Source organism: Callospermophilus lateralis, unplaced genomic scaffold (genome assembly GCF_048772815.1).
Source record: "Callospermophilus lateralis isolate mCalLat2 unplaced genomic scaffold, mCalLat2.hap1 Scaffold_578, whole genome shotgun sequence".
Taxonomy (NCBI): domain Eukaryota; kingdom Metazoa; phylum Chordata; class Mammalia; order Rodentia; family Sciuridae; genus Callospermophilus; species Callospermophilus lateralis.
Window position 1 is genome coordinate 35,914 of NW_027514514.1, and position 24,824 is coordinate 60,737.

At 34.5% G+C, this 24,824-nt stretch overlaps 1 protein-coding gene across 1 annotated transcript in view; it reads left to right on the top strand.

Moving 5' to 3' along the window:
* LOC143640712 (zinc finger homeobox protein 4-like) overlaps positions 1–24,824 on the top strand; it is a 59,931-nt gene that overhangs the window by 17,888 nt on the left and 17,219 nt on the right. Inside the window, 1 exon segment of the mRNA XM_077108347.1 lies at positions 18,342–18,404. Within this exon segment, the coding sequence (XP_076964462.1) occupies positions 18,342–18,404 (63 nt within the window).

The following is a 24,824-nucleotide window of genomic DNA, read 5'->3' on the forward strand; positions in this document are numbered from 1 at the left end:
TCCTTCTTTTCTGTCCTTTGGAGATGGTGATTATAATTGCTCATGGCTGCCTTGTTTCTTGTCCTTGCTAGGAAGCCACCACCAGGCCATCTCTGAATGAGCACCATACTCTGCTCACCTTTCACCTGGTTGAAGGGAGCAGAGATCTACAGAACAGTCCTATAATTTACATTTAATGCAACCTTTCAATTGACCAAGAGCCCATAACCTAAGCCCTCATCTCACAGCTGAGGACTTTCCCACATTTGTCAGGTTCTCTGCCACTGGGATCAGCCAAAAGGACTCATCCATTTAAGCCCAGAGCAGCACATGGCAGTTTATCTGTTTCCCTGAGGAGAAGTCTTTAGAGAAGTAACTGGTATTTTAACACATCTAGTCTGAGAAAGATGACTTCATAGATGAGGAAATCCTAATGAAGAATGCATCTCATAGAAAGAAAAAAAAAATGGAGGGATTTCTTTCTGCAACAAATGCACATTATTTTCCAGTGTGTGTGTGTGTGTGTGTGTGTGTGTGTGTGTGTGCACGCGCAAAAAGATGTACCAATGACTCTTTTTAACAATAAGTTGGTGGCTTCTATACTGATGACTGTGATTTAATTTTAGTGTCTGTGGTCATGTGGTATTCTCTGTTGGAGCCAATCTTTCACTAGGAGTTAGTTTATTTAAATGTAATTGGGTCCTGTGGATGGAAAAAAAACCTTACCGATTTTATGTCTTTGGAGACCCACCCAAACATGTGGTTTGGCCTTCCATACAAAAATAATAACAAGAAGGTGTATGCTGTCATTGTCCTGCTCGAAACACTGGAAGTGGTTTGGCAGGGAAGAAGCCAAAACAGATTATTCTGGATAAACATAGAATCAGATGTTTCTGCACATTAGGTTATGTATATGTACATAAGTACAGCTATATAGATTGCATTTTGGTGAGAATGGAGGAAATCCAAATTAACATTTAGAATGTACATGTTGCAAGTATTTTTAAGTAACAGAAGGGCTTAATTTTACGTTTTTTTTTTAGCATGAGTTTATATTTAATTGATTCAAGTATTAAAAGAATCATGTTTAAAATTGCATTAAGTAAATAATGTTTAGGGCATCAAATTCCAAATTAAAAATTAATTTCTGTTGTATGTTTGTAGGTTGCTTTTTGGTATAAAACTTTTCAATTTATTTGCTGTATAAGTTAGTAAATATGCTTTTAAAATCTAATTAAGTAAATGCTTTCACTTATCTCATTTATCAAGAATTTCAGATTCTGTTGCAGATGTTTCAGGGAATGACACAGAGGCCTGGAATTTCAGCTTGTGATACCTGGAGTGAAGCTCAATGAACTTTTAGACTTGTAATTAGTTGAGTTGTGCACTCTGAACCTCTGTGGTGGAACTCCAAGTTCAGTACATTTTGTCTAATAAAGAACAGGCATTTTTTCTTTGTTAGATTTCGGTCCAGGAATACTTGATAAACATTTTCATAGTTCTTCATACAGTGGGTATAATTAAGTTTTATTAAGTCAAATGGAAGAAACAGAATATGCTTTAAAGGGAGAGAATAGTGATATTTTTCTTCTCATCTTTCAAGCATTTATCTCCTTCTATTAACACAAATGAGTTAGAGAATGGAAAGTGTTCTCCTTTTCAGTTCCATAAGGATTGTAAAGGAAAAAATTAATTAGTGAAACAGTGATTGTTTTCTTCTGCCTGACCTATTGCATAACTCAGAGCAAAGTTGTTTTTTTGGTGTGTGTGTGTGTGTGTGTGTGTGTGTGTGTGTGTGTGTGTGTGTGTGTTATAATGTATGTGATAGCAAATAACTAGAATACTTTTCCCAAAAACCAATTAGGCTTTGTTGACATATTTACATACAGCATATATTATTATGAATTTTAAAGACAGTGGTGGTGGCTATAGAGCCAGGATTATGTATGTTCATAATATTTCAAAGTTTTAATTTTCAAATTGTTCCATGGCTTTTCTCAGGATATTTAAGTCTATCAGTATTATGTACAAATAAAAGAAAAAAATTCTAAAAATTACTTTCTTGATGAGTCTTTTAAAATAATACTGTAAATATTCAAGTTTTTCAACTTCTTAGAAATTTTCTAAAGGCACCTTTTTATCCATGGAAGTCTTATAACATTTTTTTTTGTTTTGATTAAGAATTTTTTCAGGAAAAGAATATTACAAAATCGGTGAGCCAAAAATATCATCATCTTTCAATATTTTCATATTTCTTAGGTATTTCAGTGATAAAACTTGTGGTTGAATTGGAGAATTAAAAGGGGTATCTGGAAAGCAACTTTATTTACAAATCAGGTTGAAAGATTAAAATCTCTTCTTCCTTGGTATGGTTTTCAAATCAAAAATTTCTCCACTTTTTGTAGAATACATATTAAATTTTATGAAAGTGCTTTGAACACTGCCATTGGTATTTCTCTTGAAAGTCTTATTTGTCTAGCACTGAAATTCTCAACTTATTCCTAAAACTAGTGACAATATGGACACATTGGATGCTCTTCTGGTAATGTTCTAGGTGACATTGCTTGATGCAGTTATACTTTATTTAATAAACTGCATTCTGCATAAGAATTTAATTAAGTGTTTGGGGAGGCCATTAGCACTTTTAGACTCCTGGGGTAACATTTCTTGGCAATATGTAAGCAAATGATTCCAAAATATTTGATTATTTCAGTTTTAAAAAATCAGGGTTTTTTTCTTACTTTATATTGTAGAAAACATATAATCACTTTCTTTTTTTTCTCTGTTTGAAGAGTTGTCTGTTCTGTTTTTATCTTACTAATCCACCAGTTTGCTTTCATGGAGACATGATTTGATAATAACTATTATGTTATTCTTCCCTAGCATTGTCCTTAATAATTACAAAAAAGAAACTCAAAAATTGTGACTGTAACAAATTAGACAACTTCGTCCTTGGTTTTCTGGTAAATAAAAAGTTTTTTTTTTTTTTTTTTTTACATTAATGTGATAAAAGGGAATGTATATTACTTTCCTTAGAGTTATGTAACATCCCAAAAGAGTTTATTTAGGCTATTTGTACACAACTTATGAATCAGGAATCTAAGGATCTAGACCCCTTTTGATTGTCTGCAGAATTATCTATATGTGCGTTTTTTATAGCTTACACTAGATTATTAGTATTCATTAACAAGAAATACTGTTCTCTTAGAATGCTGAAAGAAAAGTAGTACCATATGGTTTGAAATATACTTAAGAAATATACTTAAGAATTACATTTTTAAAGTGCAGTCTTCTTTGTTGCTACTGTGTCTAATGCTTTCTCTGAAACCCCACTCTATGAACCTTACAATGCCCTCATGGAGGAACTATGTTCCTCTGGCACCCTGGCTGCATAGACAAACCTCCTCTCCCCCAACTACAAGCTGCTAACTCAACAGCTTCCAGGGACATTGCATTCTTGAAAAAAGCATTTAGAAACTAGGATTTTCCTAAATCGAATTGACAGAACTGGTTTCAGAGTCACCTTTGTGTTTCTTCTTCTCAAGGCTTCAGCATTAAGCTCTCAGTCAAAACAAACCCATTTCAATGATTTAGAAAAACAGGTAACAGAGGGAGAAGGTAGAGTGAAGATAGATAATGACATATCCAGTCCCTTTAAGAAGAAAGAAATTGGAAAAAGGATAGAGTTAAGCGTTAAGTAGAGTAATAGGAAATATGAGCAAATGAGAATATTGTAAGATGTATTTCTTAGCAACTGAGTGATGAAAGGTATTTTGGAGTGTGGTTAATATGTGGAGGAGTTACTCAGAAGACTTAAGATAATGAAATGAACATATTTTAGAAAGTGTTAAGGATTATACAAATATTAAGGACCAAAGGCAAAAACTATCAAAGGGAATTTGTGAAACTAAATATAAATTTTACTGTTTTCATCTGTTTGGTTTGCTATACAAAATGCCATAAACTGGGTAGTTTATCAACAATCGAAATTTATTCCTTACTGTTCTGCAAACTGGGAAATGCAAGATCAAGCAAGGTCTGGACAGCTGCAGGTCTGTAGGGCCTCTTTCTTCAGATGTGGTGCCTTCTTGCTGAGTCCTCACATGGTGGAACGAATGAACTACCTTTCTGTGGTCTTTTTTTTTCAAAGAGCAATGAGTCCCCACCTCTCACCTTGAAGACTGGTATTTCGATATGTGAATTTGGGAGGACATAAAAATTCAGATCACAGCACTTACAGTTAACATATTAGAGTTAAGGTGAATTGTTGTCCTATTTTAAGAGCTCTCGCCTTCAACCTTATAGCAGGAATTTATAAGTTGACAAAAATAATTTGCAGATGTTCAGTTAATGGGAAAGCCAAAAGAGTCCTTAAAGCTCATCTAGGCCCACCCCCTCATTTCACATCTGAGGAATTAGCAGCTCCCAGAAGTTTCATGAATCAGGTTACACAATTTACAGTAGAGCACAAGCCTGGAATTCCTAGTTCAGCCTCCTGCTACTTACTTTTATCACATTCTGCTATATGCATAGGTTGAGTGGAGGGTTTTAAAAGATGATCATTATCCTTGTTTTAGCATTTGTCTGCAAAATGTGTCTCCCAGCCACTTTAAAAAAATATATCACAATAAAAAATAAGATATACTGCATTCATAATTCTTTCTTTCACAATGTTAATTGCTGTGTTTCTTTTGGCTCCTATCACAAGCACATCACTTCCCCTCACAATGGCAGTTGATTCTTTTCTCTCCTCCTTCAGATGAAGGATTTTGAAGGCACAGGAAGGCTGTCTAGTATCTCCTAGTCAAATAGGGCCATTGTTGTTGAGTGGGCATTTAGAATTAATCTGTGTCTTTTTTGCTCTGAATTAAAATTATAGGTCTATCATTATTTCTAGTCCCCCAAAACACTGTTACTATTACACATTTCTAATAAAATATAAACAAACAGAGAGATGGAAAATAAGGGGTTTAGGCAAATCAAGGTAGATAGAAAACAGTAAAAAAATAAAATAAAATAAAAGTTCAGCTGAAGTGAAATGGAATAGCAGGGGCCAAATGTTGCTTCAGAGATAGACCATTGTGGATCTCTAGAGATTTAATAGGCAAATGTTTTCATTTTAAAGGTTATAAAATAATTTTTAACAGCAGTCTCTTTGCTTACACAAAAAAAGCACTTTAAAGGAAAAAAATAAAAAGAGAAATTAAGAAAGTATTATTCAGGTTTGTACATCTCAATTCTTTTTTAATAAGCAGTCCTTTCACACTTTGTCTTCATCACATTTATAGAAATGATTTTGACCCTTTGAAGAATTTTCTTGTCCAAACCATCATAGTTCATATAATTAAAAGTCAAGTTGACAGTTTATTTCATCCCTCAGCCAGATCTTCCTTGATCATGTTTCTCAAGGGAAGTTTAGGGAGATGACTTTATTGCCATTTTGCAATAATTATGTACTCTTTTTTTCATCCTCTTCAGCTTTTGTTTTAAGCAAGAATGTGTTTGGACTTCAAATAATTAAATGCATAGGACTTACACATTCACAAAACAATCACAAGAAGGGACTGGGGAAAAGTAAACAGTGCATGGCGACTCATTTCTGTGGTATTTAAATGTTGTACAGGAGGAAGAAAAGGAGAAAGGATTTCTAACAAAGCTGGTATATAACCTTAAAGAACATGCCTCCTCCTTTAAACTAATTATAGGATTTTAAACTCTTTGACCTTTGGAAAAAAGTTTGCATCTAATAGGTGAGCAAGGAATTGGAATCAGAATCAAAATAAAGTGGAGAAAAAGATCCGAATTCCAGTATTATCTGGAGGATTCCTCCCTCTGCTGCCATCACTGACTATAGAAACTACTCAAGAGGAATGCACAGTGTTCAGTGTGTGGTTAGGAGTTTAAGGACAGAAGAGTGAAACTCCCACCCTCAAGAACTTTATATGCTGCCTGGAAGACAGAATGAATGTATTTGTCACATTAAACCAGGTAAATTATGACATTTTGAGGGACAGAACATTCAGTACTGTTTAGGGGAGTGTTGGAACTAGGGATTTGTACAGCTAGTGAAGAAGGTATGAGGACATGAAGATTAATAGGATAGGAACATAAATAAACTTTTATTTTTACAGTGTGTGTGTGTGTGTGTGTGTGTGTGTGTGTGTGTGTGTTTGCTTGTTTACTTATTTATTTTGGCATGCTCCTTAGGAAGGAGGGAGGGAATGACATGGTTCAGACTTAGGGATTAAAAAAAAATTGATAAGATTGTTTGACAGCAAGAAACTGAGAACCTAATAATAACCAGTTACAAAAGTAGGAAAAGCTAGCCACTTCCTCCTGCAAAAGATAGTCTAGACTCTGGAAAGCTTTAAAGGTGAGTCAATAAGTTCAGATGTAATGAAGCAGAAAATAAGAAGATTCCAAAAGCTCTTGAAGGTAAAAATGGCATCCCTAAATAGGTGTTTAGGAAGGTTAATCTGGTCTGCCATATGTAAGAGGGATAAATAATGTTGAGGAGGACCTGGAGGCAGACAGCTCATTCATTCAAGGCCAATTAATACATAGAATTGAGACTAGCACAGTGATAACGTTGGGAAATAGGAAAGTACATTGAAAATAAACCCACAAAACAAACTTACCAACTAAACATGGGCATTAAAGGAGGAGTCAAGGATTCTGCTGAAGTTTGGAAAAAAAAATCTCAGACTAGGTGGGCATGGGGAAGGCTTTCTGATATCTGAACACATAACATTTTGTGAAAACCAAATGGACTGTGCTTTCTGAACCTCTTTCCTGGACCCTGTTTTGTGTCACTCACTAGTGCTGGTCCTCTTTCCTCTCTCCTCTGTCCTTTCTTCTCTCCCAACTCTCCTCCACAATTTTTGTCATAATTGTGATATTTTTCTCTGAAGGTGATCAGCCATAACCTCAATTCCATTGTCTTTAGCATAATTAATTTCTTACCCCCATTGTGTTACAGAAATCCACACCCAACTCCATCTTATGATACCTGTCACTGCCTCACTCTTGTCTACATTGATTTTTCCCTTGCCCCTACATCATTCCCATTATTCTACCAGTGTTCCATATATTCCTCACTTGTAAAACCTTCTCATGATGGTAAATCTACCTTCAGATACTACTCAAATATTTTTATTCCTTTTTTTTAATCACAAAACTCCTCAGATAATTGTCTACATTGACTTCTTCATTTCCTTCATCTTCTTTCCCTCTTATATGCAAGTTCAGATGGTGTTTGCTGTCTCCTCCACAAAAGATGTTCTGCTCAAAGCCCATAACTGCATTCTCTTTGGCAAATGATTGATCAATTTCTGTTCACCTTCAACTAGACCAACCAGCAGCCTTTAACAAGTTGACTTCTCCTTTCTTTATAAAATGCTTTGTTCACTAGACTTTCTATGTCCCATCTCTCTTGTTTTTGTTTTTGGGTTTGATTTTTTTTTCACACCATATTCTTGCTCGGTCTTCTTCTCTGGTCCTTCCTTATATAGGAGGAAGTAGTCAGTGTGTCCCACTCCAGAGCAGCCAATAAAGAGAATGCAGTTCCTCTAGGAAATTTTAAAAAATAAGAAGAAGAAAGAAGGAAAGAAGAACAAAGATAAAACAATGCTGTTGTGCTTTATTATGATTGTTACCATGTGTTGGCAATTCCACATATTGTCAATTAAATTAATAAATAAATGAAAACACTTCTCCACTCTAGGACAGATTGTTCTTAGTGCCCACCTCTGGCATGCATTGTGTATCTCAGGCTGCCTTGAGTTCTTATTCTCTAGGTGACCTTTTCCCATCTGACCTCAAGGGCTTAAACTGCCACTTACATGTACACCTGTCCTCCTCTCTTATTTCCCTCTCCTTTTCTGTTTCTGTCCCTTCCTCCCTTCATGGGCACACGCCACCACAAAACCTTGCCTGTTTGATGCATTTACTTGCATAAATAAATAGAAGATGTCAAACAAATGTATTCAAAACCATTGATTCCAAGTCTTCTCTTTCTTTCTAATTTGTCCTGCCTACATTTTTTTCTCATCCTAATAAATGACATATTCATTTTCTTTTTTGGGGGACTAAAAACATTGGAATCATCCCTTATTCTTCTTTTTCTGTCACTTTTCTCAATGAGTCCATTGCCACATTTTATCTAATTCTCCTTTGAAATATATACTCCCTCATTGGTCCACAACATTTTCATCTCACATGATCACCAGTGGCGGTATTTTTCTTCTGTCTATAATTTCACACTGTATCTTAAGCTTCTGGAAAGGTTGTTTTCGTTTGGCCACTGCTTAGCCATCCACCTCAGGGTCCTGTGCCCACTCTTTGTTCTTTGTCAGTATCTTCTTTAGCCTTTAGTGTCCTTCATTGTCATTTGCTTATTAATTTTTGTTCCTCAAACATCTTCACTCAGCCCTCATATTACATACTTGATTTGTTCTTCCTGAAGAATTCATTTACTCACAAATCATTATTTAATGCTGCTTCCAAACATCTCCAACCCACACTTCCCTTCCAAGATCTGGTTCCATCAACTTATATGTTTAATAAACATCTCTATTCAAATTTCTATTCAAAACTGAGATCATCTTTTCTCTCTCTCTCCAATCTTAGAGTTAACATTCCTTTCCTCTCCACTGGAACCCATTTTTTTCCTATCTCCATGACTTTTTTCTAGGTATTAATAAATTGAAGTATAGTGGATGCTTTAGTGATGTGTGTGTGTATGTGTGCGCGCATGTGCACGCACACTTTAGTGACAAAATTCCTCTACCTGTATGTATTCCATCCTCTGCACCGCACCCCAAAGATGAAAGTATGATTATTGCACCCCTGCTTATAGCTCTCACTTTGCCAAGATGCAGGGACCTTTGCCAACACCTGCATTCACACAAGGGAGAAAATAAATTGGCTATTTTTCAGAAACAATTTTTTTTCTACTTCTAATACAGTCCAAAGAAAGCCATGTGCCAAATCTCATCAATCTCTTCCTCATTAATGAATGATTCATTGATTTATTAAGTATTGAAAATCCAGAATAGATTCCAATAGTACATATTTCACTCTTTGCTCCAACCAGGTCATTCTGATCTTCCTTTTCTGGAGCTACACATACTTTCACTACCTTTGCCTCTCCAGATGTGTTTCACTTATGTTTGTATTCGTCATTGCCTAGGTCAATGCCTAGGTCAAGTGTAGTGTACATCATTACCTAGGTCAATGCCATAAGTGTAACATACCTATATAAATTTGACATTTTTTTCCCAATGTGGTGAGATGCAGAAAATTTCAAACCATGAAAACTCAAAGATTATTTCCATAAAATTTAAAAACTTTTTCACATAGTAGGCTAATGGCAAATTTATTTCAACAATTTTAGTGTTGATAAAGGAATTTATATAGTCATCTGAAGATTTTCCTTGTTATACATAAATCACAAAATAAATAAGTCTGCATATGAAAAACAAGAATTTTTGCCACATATGTATAACTGTATTTTATTATAAGCCGTGGTGAAAATACTCCATGTCAATGTATGTAGTCTTTAAATGTTTAGAAAATACTGTACAGAGATAGTACTTGTTCCTTTTCCATGATTACTGAGAGGTGGTGACAACAACTTAGATTCCATCTGGTGACTAGGTATGGTGGCAAAGAGAGTTGATACTGTTATCCCCATTTTATAGATGAAAAAACTGGCTTGAACACAATAACAAGTTCCCACAGATGCAAGCCAGAGCTCCTTATTAAATTTTTTACTTCATATATTTCCCACTTAACATTGCCATTGTGAAAGCTCTAAAATATTATCCTGGGTTCACTATGAATTGATTTAGAGAAAACTTAAAGAGTTTTTTTGCTTTAATGGTATATTCTGTAATCCATAAGATTAAAGGGCCTGCAGTATAGGGAATAATCTAGAAAATTGCTCAAATCCAACGTGTGTGTAGATGGAGCTTTTTAGAGTTGTTGTTTTGTTTTGTTTTTTTTTTTAGATAACTACATTTGCCAAACTGCTTGTATATTCTAAGATTACTTATAGCTTCTCATCAAATTTTTACCTTACTGGAAGGTGGGTGGTGGTGGTCTAGAGTGAGGGAAGAGAGGATTGTCCTTCTTGCAAGAGAAAACCTAAGGCTTACTTATATACCACTACCTTCTGATTTTATCTTCTCTCACTGTTTTACACAGGGCCAAGCCAGTGTCGCTGAACAGTCTTTGCAACTGGTATACATACCACTTTCATTAAAGCATGTATAAAATTTCCTTAAGGACTTAAAAAAGCTTTCATATTATGTTGCTTAGGATATTAGTATTTAGTCTTGTTAGCATTTACCCTTTACAAAATATCCACACAAATAGTAGTGATCTTTTATTGGCCTAAAACACTAACTTTACTGGTGGACAAAGAGTATAGTACATATAAATGTAATTTTAAATGTCTTAATAACCAAATTGCTGTAGCCTTTTCTTGAAATAAGTTGTGTTCAGCAGAATGGATGAAAGCCAGAGAATTGTGCATAAGCACAACTACTACTTATATGGTATTACACACTTAATATTCATTGACTTTACACTTCATTACAACCCTGAAATCTTGGCTTTTTTGTTTGTTTGTTTCTATTTTCATATATAGGATTCTGAATTTCAGAGAGGTTAAGTAACTTGTTTGATCTCAAAGAGCTAGAAAATGATTGAGCTCTGATTTGAAGTCAAGTGTATTTTGTTCTTAAACCCATGGTTTTCCCTACAACAAATATATCCATAGGAGCATCCAACGTTCCCCTGAGGAAATACTTCTTTAAACCACCTGGCTTCTGAGGGCCAGGTTGCTCTGGCAAAATTGGCAATTTTATGACACTTACGTATTTACTTTTATTTTTGCTTTCTCAAACCTTTCATAACATAACCATTATTTCAACACAGAGTATACTTTCTCCAGTTCTCCACAGCAAGCACAGATGATGGCTTCATAGATAATGGTTCTAGGTATGTCACTGAATGTGACCAAATAGTGTAAATGAGAATGAAATAAAATTTTGGGAATCATGAAATTACAGGTTACAGAAAACATATTTTAAAAGTTGCAAAATGGATTTGGCTCTTCAGTTGTCATCATTTTAGGACAGAGCAGGCTCAGAGGGAGGCACCTACCAGTGCAAAAGTCTTGGGGAAGAAGATGTTAAGTGAGAGAAGTTACAGAAGCTTTCAGGAACCCAATAAAATGATTGAACGAAAGAAAGGCAACTTCCCTAGGGTCAATGACATCTTTGAAAGAATCTTTAAAAAAGTGAAAAGAAATAGTGATAAAGAAGTACCCCTGAATAATCATTTGTTTTCTTTTCTGTTAAAAAAAAAATCTGAAAGCTTTTGACTAAGTGTGGCTATGTAGAAAATTTACTAACTGTGGAATAGAAAATAGAGGCTTTAATGGATTAAAAAGTAGGTGTGAGACAATGTGGACAAACCCTGAAAACATCATGCTAAGTGAAATAAGCCATTTGTGAAAAGAAGCATAACTTAATTTGACATACACAAAGTGTCTGCAATAGTCAAACTGGTAGAATAGAATTTTATAATGGTGTTTGTCAGGGAGTGGGGGTAGGAGGAGTGAAAGCAAATAATTGGAGGGTATAAAGTTTCAGTTAAGCCATCTGAGTAAGTTGTAGAAATCTATATAGCCTTTATAGCTGTAGTCAACACTACTGTACTGTACATGTAAAATTTAAAAGGATAGATCTCATATTAAGTGTTCTTACAACGAAAGAGAGAGAGAGAGAGAGAGAGAGAGAGAGAGAGAGAAGGAAAAAAAGAAAGAAAAAAAAAGCTAGCTCTGAGAGAGGAAGAAAAAAATTGAAGTAACCGGCTAGTGTTCAACATGAACAACAGCTTTTACTGAGTAGAGCAGAGGTGAGTTTGGGGAGAAGACCTGCTTATTGTGTAGATGAACAACCTATAAACATTAGGTTAAGGAATGAAAATTGTTCCAGACCATATAGACATTGTGATGAATTCCATAAGGACTTAAATGTGAGAAAGTTCCCAATTCCTTGAGAGATGTGAATGCAATATTATGCTCAAATTATCATCATGGTAGTTCAATCTTTTAATTTTAAAGTAATCAAATGAAACAATCTTATGTGAGAAAATGTATTAGGAATTAGTAAATTTAAGAAAGACTATGTTTCGGTAAGAGCTCTTTAAAATATAAGACATTAAGAAGATGTAGGATTAATTTTTTGAAACTAATTGATATTGAGAACTTATTAAATTTCTTGGAGGCCCCATTACACTGAGGTCACAGATGATTCAAGAAGCAGAAAAAAGTGATCACACAGTCCAGGCCTAGGAAGCCCCAGGAGATACTTCTCCTTTACTATATAAAAATAACTTCTGCGTAAAACCAGACAGGGTAGGGCAAAGTAGCTTTACTTTTCCAGAAAATAAAAAATTACAAATCTAGCCCCATTCAGATAATTGACACTGGAGCATCCAATGCACTTCAATCTATTACTGCCTAGAAGAAATAATTTCAGAGAAAGCACTGCAGGTCAACAAAGATGATGTTGCTTGGTTACTCAAAACCATTTGGTAGCATGCTGAGTTGCTCAGCTTTTTAGAAGAGCACTCTTTGTATACACATAGGAAAAGGATGGAGAAGACCACTTGAAACCATTTTTCATTGTAAACTTGCTTTATCTGAACACTGACTTCACTTTTGCAATGCCTAAGCAAGTTCAGAGGTCTTTGTTAAAGTGTAAAGCTACCAAGATAGTAATAAATGCTGAATTCGAGTATTCTTCTAAATATTAATCTTGTTATGATGAATTTGCTCTGAAAGAGTCTGAGCTGTTTTTTTAGGAGGAAAAAATATTCAGTTCTTTGGCTTCCTGACCAAGGACTCCTTGGGGGCTGCCTGGAGGCAGCACTGTCCAGGGGGGAACTTCAGAGCTTCAGAATCAGACTGACTCATCCAAACCCTCCCTCTGTTGCTCTCTGCCTTTGGAAAAAATTACTTAAACTGTCTGAGCTTTGATGCCTCATCTCTTCCATAAAAGCAATGATGTTTCTGTTATAGATTACTGTGTGGATTGAGTAGGAAATTCATGTTTCATGCGTAGCACCTAACAGGTTTCCAACAAATGGTAATTTAGTATTTGGAAATTATAGAGATGCAAATATCTTTTCTTGTATTCACAGTCTTTAAAATATCCTTTTACAATGAGTCACATAGCTCTATAGAGTCTGGAGAAGCTCCAAAAATGGAGGGGGAGAGGGGTGGTGGCTAGATGGGTTATAGAGTGAAAGTTGTTCGAAACTTGCAGACTCAGTTTTAGAATGTAGTTTTGTTCTCCAATTTTAAAAAGTGACTTAGAATTGAGCTTCTCACCATGGATACAGAAAGATGGATTTCAAAATGTGAGTGATGACAACAGAAAATGTTTTTCTTTCTCTTTATTCTGTTAGACCACTTCGCTTAATATTTACTCAGTTTGTTGGCTCTTGTTTCTTTTAATGTGCTACAAATTTTTGTAAGAACAGTGATATACTTTATTGCTTAATGTATTAGTAAATCCAGAGAAGGGGTGAGCAGTGGAAGTTTTGAAGGCAGATATAGTACTTCTCCATTATCTGCAGAGATATATTCCATAGACCTCCATGGTAGGCATGAAACTACAAATAGTATTGAGCCCTATGTATATCATTGTTTCCCACATATGCATACCTATGGTAAAGTTGAATTTATATACTGGTACAATAGGAGATGAGTAACTTAATGTAGCTCTTAGCACAATTAGCATACAATTTTTTCTTCTTTTATTAAGAACTTTTACCTGTTCACTTAAAGGAAACACTTTATGTCTTCTCTTTGGCACACCCAAACTGCCAGCATCCCTACTCTGCACTTTTAGGCCATTATTAAGTGAAGTAAGACTTTTTGACCACAAGCACTGGAATAGCTTGACAGTCAATCTGATAACCCAGAAATGACTAATGCTCAGGTAGCACATAGAGCGTGGATATACTAGACAGGGGGCTGATTCATACAGTTTAGTGGGACAGTGTGGGATGACTTGAGATTTCATCATGTAACTCAGAACTGTACATGGTTTACAACACATGAATTATTTATTTCTGGAATTTTCTATTTAACATTTTCAGACTGTTGTGACTGCAGAAAGACAAAATGCAGATCATAGAAGACTACTAGTACTATCAGTACTATACCTGAACATCCACTCATTATTTTTAAAATTTCAATTGTGACCACACTTTGTGTTTCAAATTTTGTTGAAAAGAATATACAAAGCACATGCTGTTGCTGTCATCAAGTGCAGGTTAGATTTATTCCCAAATCTTTTTATATCTAGACTGTTAAGAATTTAAATTCTAGATCATTTTCTGACCATAAGATTTCTATTGATTTTAGTTTTTTAAAATTGTTGTTGCAGCTGTCAGGGAGAAAAATATTTGCTAGAACTTGATGATTAAGTGCCTAAAAGTTATTTGTTTATTTTCCAGAATAAATATCATTCATAAATGAAAGGAAAAGGTAAAAAGTGAAACAGATATGGCAGGGCAAGGCAATGAGAGAGAGTTGTAAGAACTTTCATTCCACAAGGTAAAGGACTAGGAACCCTAGACTTCTAGACATTATGATCCATCTTTGCCAATATAGACCTGTGGGTTAGTCTCAGGGAAAAGCAAAGTTTGGGCCAGATAAGAAAAATTAACACAAGAAATAATTACAGAATTTAAAGGAAAGGTATATGGGGTTGGAGATATAGCTCAGTTGGTAGAGTGCCTGCCTTGCATGCACAAGGCCCTGGGTTCAATCCCTGGCACCAGCAAAAAAGGAAAGCTACATTTAGGATTTTAAAAATATGGTTTAGTATATCATTGTGGTTAAGAAAAACTCCCCTGAAATGAGAGTATGACCTCAAAGCATAGCTGCATCACTTGGTTGGGGTGTCATAATGCATTAGAATCTGGCACAGAGCAGATACTCTGCACAGTGTTGATGATGATTGTGATGATCAATACCCCATTCCCCAGAAAGGGCTGCTGATTATTATCTCATTGTGTTAATAAAAATGGAGTAATTTGCTACCATTTTCAAATGTGTGATCATCACCAAATTGACAGGGTAGAATAGAATACTGGATAATCTAAGTCAATGGTATTATTTTTAAATAATATTAAACAAAAAAGGTCAGGGCTAGAGAACACAAATTAGTAACCTAATTAAATCACCAGCAAAAGAGACAGATCCTGTAACATCAGTCAGTTTTGCTATTACACAGCAATTATTAGAGTGAAATATTGCATGATGCTATGTATCATTATTAGGTTTTAAACATTTCATTTTACATAGGCAGAAAAGTATAGATTAATCAGTTTGTTTGATAAGTTAAAAGCTCCTTAATTAAAATATTTATTATCATTTGTATAAAGGGAGCAACATGGTTGAGGCTCTAAAATGAATTCTGGGGCACTCTGAAATAAATTCCTTTATGAAATTATTTGCACAAGTAGCTCTTCTTGGAGTAGTCTCCAAGCGCCGCAGGACCTAATTTGTAATATTAAGTAGCAGTTTCTTATTTTGACATTTTGTGCATTTCCCTAAATCACTATCAAATGAAATGATTTTTAACATGACACCAAACTATTATTTGCTTTATTTTTCTATTCAAGGAATGTGAATGTGTTTTGAAATATCAGATTTTTTTCATAGGATTGGTGAAAAGTTTCTTCTCTGCCTGCCTGTCTGCCTTTCCTCCTCCTCTCCCTTTCTTACCCTTCTCCCTTTCTTACTCCTCTCTTCCCCTCCTCTCCTCTCTCCTCCCCTCCCTTCTCTTCCCTTCCCTTCTTTTTCTTCTTCTCACTATGTTTCTAGCCTTTGCTGAGCCTAGGAAAACCTTTATGGGCTCCCAAGTATTGTGGTATTACAATTGGACACATTTAAAATTTCTCAGCTTTTTTAGATCAGACAGACAAGATTTTCATTTCAAGCTCTATCAATTTCTAATTTTATGACCTGGGACAAGTTACCCATATCTTTAAGGCCAAGTTTCCTGTTTTGTAAAGATTAATAACTGCCTCATGAGTTTATTTTGAGGATCACATAATTGTTTCTTACAAACAGCTCATCAGAGTACATTTCAGGAAACAAACTAAATAATTTTTTTATTCTTTGACATTTTTATTTTTAATAAATCTTCAAGGGGGCAGCAGTCATTTGGCCAAATTAAGTTAGTAGCACTGATTCTATTTTGGAGAAGCCCATATGATAACACTGAAGTAGGAATGGAAGGGAAAGTATTCTTGGATAAACTATACTTATTTTTCTGCTAGGAATGATCGGAAAAAAATGGTTATACACACACACACACACACACACGCACACACGCACACACACGCACACATGCACACATTGATGTATGTAACAGGAATTATTATCTGTGTTTAGCATAATTGACAGTGCTTTGAATTTAGAGTCCAGGGCTTGGGGAAGATTTTATAAATTCGTATCATGAGGCTCATCTGTTTCAGGATATATAATGTAGGTATTTTTTGAATAAACATGTCCTAGTGAATTTTGTATGCTTTCCTCTGTCCTTATTGGAGACTCTGGGAAGATAAAAGGCTGCTCTTAAGGAATTCACAATTTATTGGGGAAATACAGATTGATCCTATAAAAACTTATGATAATGTATCAGTATAAATGCTGAAACATATATGTAAGATAATTGGCTGAGGAGCACTTTGGTTTTGAGGGAAAAAAAAGAAGGTTAAAAAGGGTAGAAGAAAACAGACACTTAAATTCAAAGGGACAACAGCGATCAAGGCTTAAAGCTATGCTTATTTGCCAAGAGGAAGTAGGTAGGCTTCTTGAGTGACATGTTGGATGTACATCAAGGCTGCCAACTATTTGGAAGTTACTCCTGGATTTATAATCAAGGACTAAGGATAAATTCTTCCTTTTAAGATTAATTTAAGATTTATTTATAAGTAAACATTATTTGGTGTGTGCATTTGGGCTGAGCCCTGTTTATTATGATTGTATTGTTTTTAAATAGATTACCACCAAAGGCCAAAGGTTTTGTACACAGCAGAAAAAACAATTAGTAAATGCAATAATAGTGCCTTGTTGTGCACTTCTATTTTCAAGGTTAATTATTTGTTTAATTAAATCCTTGAGAATCAACCAGAGATGCTATTGCCTAAAAATATTAGACAAACATGATGATTCTCTTTGGCAGTGTAAGAATTGTGTAACAACTTTTTTTTAAAAAAAATCTTGATACTTTATGGCCTTTTATGACTTTGAAGACTATATCACATTGTCCTTTTATTTTTTAATGTTTTGCTCTTATTGACTATTTTTATACATATGTCTTCATTTTAAAAATGTGGGAATGGAGGCTTAGAGAACTAAGTAAATGAGAAAATACAGGAGCTGGGCTTTGTACTTAAGATTCTTAAGATAACTCCTGAGATGTTGATGAGGTATTAGATTAGAAAGGTTAGGAATTTGAGACAGGTGGGATGTTGTAGAGACTATGGAAATTGTCAGGGAAAAAAATGGCAGAAAAAAATAGACAACATTAATGGGAAGCCTTGTAAAATGGAATCTACTTCATATGATTATAATTCATTATGGAGAAAGAATAAAATATTAAAGGCAATTTCTGAAATGTAGCTATTTTTAATAACTAATTTCCACACAACAGGGGACAAAAAGGCAGACCACAGTTAGGTGAAATTAATGATCTGTGTTTGGGTTGAGTTTGGCAAACCGGGATATTGTTGGCACTTCCACTCTGGAGCTCAAATACAAGATCAGAATAAAGATGTGAATCTAGTGATGACTTGGACTGATTCTTTGGGTTTCCCCTCAACTCCCTGATTTTTGCTTTGCCTCTCATGTCAGCTGCCATATAATGGATTTTCCTTTCCTTTTGGGGGACCTTGTCAGAGAAGTAAAAGAATACTCATAATCTGTGTAAAATGCCATCATCATTAAGTACATAATCCTTTAATGTAATCTTGGTCAAATAGCCAACAGGTAAAAATCAGAATGAAGCTTTCCTGTTCCCAAGTTTTATCAATATTGGTGTACTTGGTCAGTGCTGCTGAAATTTGACAGTTGAATCTAAACCTACCACACCCCCGTCTCAATTTTTCAACTACTGCTCACTATGATGTGTGCTAGCAACTCATCTGAACTTTACCTGGTAACTTACCACTTCCGCTAGCCAAAAGTAGGTTTCTTGTGATATTGGCTATGATACAAGAGCTGGGTATGGCATGCTGATTACTTTCCACTCTAATGTTCTCTGCAGAAACTGCCTCTTTGGGAGCCAGGACCTGTGAGGATGATCTTATAGAGCAGCAATTGAGAGCAGGTAATTATTTTCTTTTCTCTCAAAACCTTGCCCTGTTCTAAATGAGTTACATTTGTTACTCTTATAATTTTTTAATTAATGTCCCTAAGAATTGCTATAATTATATATGATCAAATTTCTTACACAAATAAGTAAAAAGCAAAATCAAATATATCTATATTTGGAAGCATATGCAAAATGACTTCAATTTTTAGAGTTTTAGGTTCACAGTGAAATTAAGAGAACGGTACAAATTTTATATATCTCCTGTGCCCTACAATGCATGGCCTCCCTCATTATCACGATCCCATACCTGAGTGGTACATTTCTTATAATTGATGAACCTGTATTGACATAATTAACATCCAAATACCATAGTTTACATTAGGGTTCATTCTTGGTGTTGTACATTTTATGAGTTTGGACAATATTTTAATGGTATGTATCCATCATTAAGATAGCATGTAGAATGGTTTCACTGCCCTAAAAATCCTGTATGCAAATTATTCATTATTTATATTTCTTTTTTGCCTATCCCCCTACTTCACCCTGTGGTTATCCCTGATCCTCAACTGTGTCCATCATATTTCCAGAATGTAATATATATGAAATCATATTGTATGTATCCTTTGCGGATTGGCTTTTTTCACTTAGTAATGTGCATTTAAGTATATTCCATGTCTTTTCATAGCTTAATAGCTGATTTTTGTAAATCAATGAATAATACTTCACTGTATGGATAGTTGAGTTAATTTGTCCACTCATTTAAGAGCATCTTGATTGCTTCTGAGTTTTGGCAATTGTAAATAAAGTTATTATAAATATCTGAATGCAGGTTTTTGTGGAGGCATAAATTTTCAGTTCCTTTGGGCAAATTTCAGGAAGCACAATTTCTGGATCACATGCTAAGAGTAGGTTCAGTATTATAAGCATTTTGCATTTCCACCAGCAGTGAATGAGATTCCTGTCACCAGTATTTGATGTGAGTGTTCAGGATTCTGACCTTTCTAATAGGTGTACAGTGGTATTTCATTGTTTTTACTTGCCTTTCCTTGACAGCATCTTTTAATATATTCATTCATCATCTGCATATCTTTTTTGGTGAGATTCATCTTAAGGATTTTACCCACTTTTAATTGAGTTGTTTGTTTTCTTACTATTGATGTCGAATATTCTATATCTTGATAAAAGTCTGAGTTTTAATATTTTACATTTTGATAATTTTTTTTCTAGAATATGTGTTTTGCAAATATATTTTTCCAAACTGTGGCTTGTTTTATGATTACCTAGGCAGTGTCTTTCATAAAGTAAAAAAATTTAATTAAGTCAAGTTTACCAGTTCCTTCTTTCATGGGTCATGTGTTTGTTATGTTATCCAAAAAGTTGTCATCAAACAAAAAGTCATCTAGATTTTATTTTTTTATCTTTCAGGAATTTTAAAGTTTTGTGTTTTGCATTTAGGTCTATTATTCATCTTGAATTAATTCTACTGAAGGATGTAATATCTGTGTCTAGATTCATTTTTTTTGCATGTGTCTCTAGCTTCTTAAAGATTAAGATTTGTAATTTTTCTCATCTACATTTTTAAGCTGTGAAATTTCACCTAAATGATCTGTTTTATATAAAATATCTTTCAACAATCCAGAGATTATTTTCAGTAATTAATGGAGTCATTGGAATTTTGTTGCCATGTCAACACATTCATGATTCTCTGTGCTTTGCATGTGTACATGTATATGTTAAAAATGGCAGTTGCACTTCCTTAGCTGCATTACATTTAGGTAACTTAAGAGGAAATTTACCCATGTTGATATAACACACCTCATTTGTTTCTGCTATATTAATATGACCTCAGTTGCCAGATTTATACAATTGAAATAATAATGTGCTATATTATTACCAAAAGTCCTTTGCATCCATGATGGTATATTGAAATACTTTTTAAAAAAGGCTTTGCACGAGAAAACATCCCTTTACTATGAAGTTAGGAATCCCTCTTTAAAAATTTCAGCTTCCAGGTGAAGCTTAGTTTACCTGTGCATGTCTCATGAATATTTTTCAAAATGCTGTATGTTATTTCCCCCTACAAAACTAGATAGCACATTTAAGATACAATAATATAAACTCAGTCTCCCTCCCTCCACCTCAAATTCATAAAGGTTTTATTAATGACTTTTTGCACAATATGGCAAAAACAAGACTTACAACAAAAACATTAAGTTAAAAAGAGACAAGTCCCCATCAATACATTTCTTTAATGTTTTCTAAACAAAGACACTAAAACTGTCATACTCACCTCAATCTCTGAGAAGTTTTAGATTTAGATCTGTCTATGCCTTCTGATTGTTTTCATCTATATGTTCTACAGAGAAGTCAAATACAAATTCCAAACTGAATTCCTTTCTGCAAAATCATTTCTACTTTTCTGCATCTCAATTTATGACATCAGGCCATTGATATACTTACCCAAATAATTAAACTAGCAGCTGTCAGTTTTACTTAAAATGTTGATGAGTTCCTTCTTTGTGCGTGGGACTTCTGGGCACACATTATGAATAAGGTATATCAGTGACCCTTATATTAAATGACACTTCTAGATAAATAAACAACAAGGAATTTTTAGACTGCAATAATTATTGAAAAGGATGTGAAAGAGGTGATATACCAGAGCAGAGATTCTTAAGGTGTACTCCTCTCATAGACAGCAATAGCATAACCTGGGAACTTTTCACAGAACATATTCCTGGACCCACCCATGACCTAAATCAGAAACACTGGGAGTGAGATCTAGCATCGGTTTTTACAAGCCCTGCAGGTGATGGTGAATCCTGCCCAACTCTGAGGACCTGAGTGACAGGTGATGCTCTACTTTAGTAGCAACGGTCAGACAGGTTATTTTAGGAAGTGACAGGTTACTTGAATCCTGAATAAGGAGCATGTACCAATTATGCAAGGAGTCTGGGAAAAAAATATTCCTACAAAGGTAGGAAGAAGTTGGTTATATTCCAGGAAGAGAAGGAAGGCTAGGAGGAAGGAATATTAGAGAGTGGAGGACCAGCAACATCCAATGTGGTACGAAAAGTAGGTAACGGCCTAATCATTCCATCCATAGTGAGGAGTTGATGTATTATACTAAGTGTAATAATAAAGGGTGCCAGAAGAGCAGGTTGATTTTCCTTAGCTTTACGGAATAAGTTATGGGAAAGCAAGAGTCAGTCTTACTTATTTGTGAGACCATTACAGTAATACAGATAAGTTGCTAACGATACTGGCAAGGGAAATGCAAAGTAAATAAATGCAGTATGAACTAAATATTTTGGAAGTAGAAGTCCTTCCAAGGACTTGTTGATGGATATAATGCATGTGATTGGGAAAGAGAAGAGTCCAGAATGGCTTCTGGTGGATGGTGGCACCATTAACTGAAAAGATGAAGTTGGGAGAAAAATGGAGTGAGGGACATTAAGTTGAAGAACTCTGATTTGAGCATATTGAGTTTGCTGTACCTGTTAGACATCAATGTGTATGTATATAATGTAATTTAAATCTATAGAACTAGATGAAATCAGATAAAGAGATAATATAAATAAGGAAGAGGGCTTGGTACCAATGGGGGAGGTGCTTGACATTTGGTATTTAATGAAATAGTGAGTCCCTACCAAAAGGAAACTTTTAGAGTGAACTTCTAGAGATGTAGGATGAAACCATAGTAGTCTAATACAAGGAAATCCAAGAGAGGTGCTTTTTGCCAGAGATAAAGAGTAGCAACATCCGTTGATGAAAGTAAGTTAAGTAAGATGCAGAGAAGTGACCTTTAGATTTTATAGCATGGAGGTCATTAGTGACTTTGAGAAAAGTACTTAGAAAACAGAAGCTACACACATACATTTAGAGAGGGCTGAATGATGAGTGTGATTTTTCAGAGAGAAAATAAACACCTTTTGAAGTTTTATTGAAGGGCAATAGAGGAATGGGATAGAATTAGGACTACTCCCTTTCTTCACCTAATTTTGCTTCCTAAATTTAATTTAACATTCTAACTAAAATATATCAAAGGACTACTATTTTCCAAGCACTGTTCAAGGTGCTTCTTGCACAAAGATGAATACATCACTGTTTTTAGAAAATGTTTACCTATTAAGGCAAAGCAGAAATATTAATATAATTTCCATATACTATTATATAGGTACATTGTTTGATTGTTTGACATCAATCTACAGGAAAGAAAAAAAAAACTTACCCCAAAACAATAATCTTAGTTTGAAGTTCAGAAAAGACTTTTTGTTGAAGAAAACAATGAACAGTACTAGTATCAATACAATGATCAGTTTTAATATTTATTTTATGCTAGGCTCTGTGTTGACTTATTTTTATACTTTAGCTCATAATAAGCATATGGAGTAGGTATTATTAACTCTATTTTTCCAGATCTTGAAACTGATATTTCCCAAGGTGGTCAGAAAGGGAAAAAAAGTGGGAGTTATACTATAAAGAAAAGTTGTTCTAGATAAGATTTTTTTAAAATTTTTATTTTTTTTATTGGTTATTCAAAACATTACAAAGATTGCAGAATCACATCGGTTACACATCCACATTTTTACATAATGCCATAATAGTAACTGTTGTATTCTGCTACCTTTCCTATCCTCTACTATCCCCCCTTTCCTCCCCTCCCATCTTCTCTCTCTACCCCTTCTACTGTAATTCATCTCTCTCCTTATTTTTTCCCTTCCCCCTCAAATTCTCTTATATGTAATTTTGTATATCAATGAGGGTTTCCTTCCATTTCTATGCAATATAGGAAATATAATGATAAGTATAGGGAGAAAGAGGACATTATGAACAGATGGATGTTGGTTCCACAGTGCTTACAAAATATGAGCTGTACGAGAAGCATCAGCATGACCTGGTGTCTTGTTAGAGTTGCAAGTTCACAAGTCTTACTCTCAACTTACTAAATTAGAAACTTTACAGGTGGTGCCCAGCAATTGGTTTTAACATGTCCTCCAGGTGATTCTGATGTTTTAAAGTTTGCATATTAGTTGCTTGGTATGAAATGAAGAGAGATGGGTGTACACCAGGGCAGAGGTATTCTTGCTTTACACAGAAGGAGCATTCTTTTTTTATGTGATAGGGGTCACTGAATACTTTAAGTAGAGGAGTCAGATTTAAGTAGAAAATATAGAGGGTAGATTTGAATGGAGTAGAACTGAACAAAGGGACCTTGGAAAAGTCCAGGAGAAAATTCTCACAAGCCAGTTATCTTGAATAGAGATGCTCTATATATAAAACTGAAGACATTTAAGTGACCATCCTCTATTTCTCTTTTACATGATCACTCCATGGGCTTTGAAAGTATGCTGTGTGTTTTCACTCATATGAAAGCTCAAAAAGTTCATCTTAAGAATGGAATAAGGTTTGCTAGAGACTCAGAATTGTAGGAGAGAAGGGTTGGGGGGAAGTTGGACAATGAGTTCCAAAATGCAGTTAGACAGGAATAAGTTTTCATATTCTGTAGCACAGTGGGGTGATTATCATTTACAACAATTTAGAATATATTTTGCAAAAACTTGAAGAGTTTGAAGTTTCCCAACTCAAAGAAATTATAAATGTTTATGGAGACAGAAATTCTAATTACCCTGATTTGATCATTACATGTTATACATGAATAAAGTATATCACTACACATGTATCAAATTATCACATCTTACCCTATAAATATGTACAATTATTATGTGTGAATTGAAAAAAAATTAAAAATCACACAGTATTTCTTAGAAAACACAGAATTGAGGGTTCCCAAACCCAAGTGAATACTGAAACAGGGAAACGAGCACAATTGGCTGGCCTTAGATGAGAGGAATCTCATTGAAGTAGATTTGCTTAGAAATTGTATATTATGATTTTGTAGGATAAATTGAAAGTGGTTTTCCAATCATTATTTTGTTGTTCAAATAAAATATTCCAAGCTAGTCATTCAAAAACTTCTCTTTTAAATATAGTTGGTGTGTGGGTGTAGAGTAACATAAGATGATCATTTCAGGCATGTTAAAAATGCCGGGGGAAGGTAATTATATCATACTTCTGTAATATAAGACTACAGTATTTTGTCTTCTTTCTATTATCCTGTAACATTTAAAAATGAAAATATCATTTGTCTGAAAATTGGGAAATTCTAGTGGAACCTAATGCACATTTGTGCTTAAGTAAGATACAAACATAGATTTTATTTTTTATATTCCGTGAAGCAAAGGATAATTAATAATACACATTCCGTGAATGCATCAGTACTACGAAATGCTATAATACTTTCATTTATTATTGTATGTAACAGTTTAGAGACAGTGATGAAAATGAAGACTGCTTTAGCATCTTTATTTTTGGAATCTTATGTAATGTTTTTATGCCTTCAGTTCTAAGGAGTTTAAGACATTTAATATCATA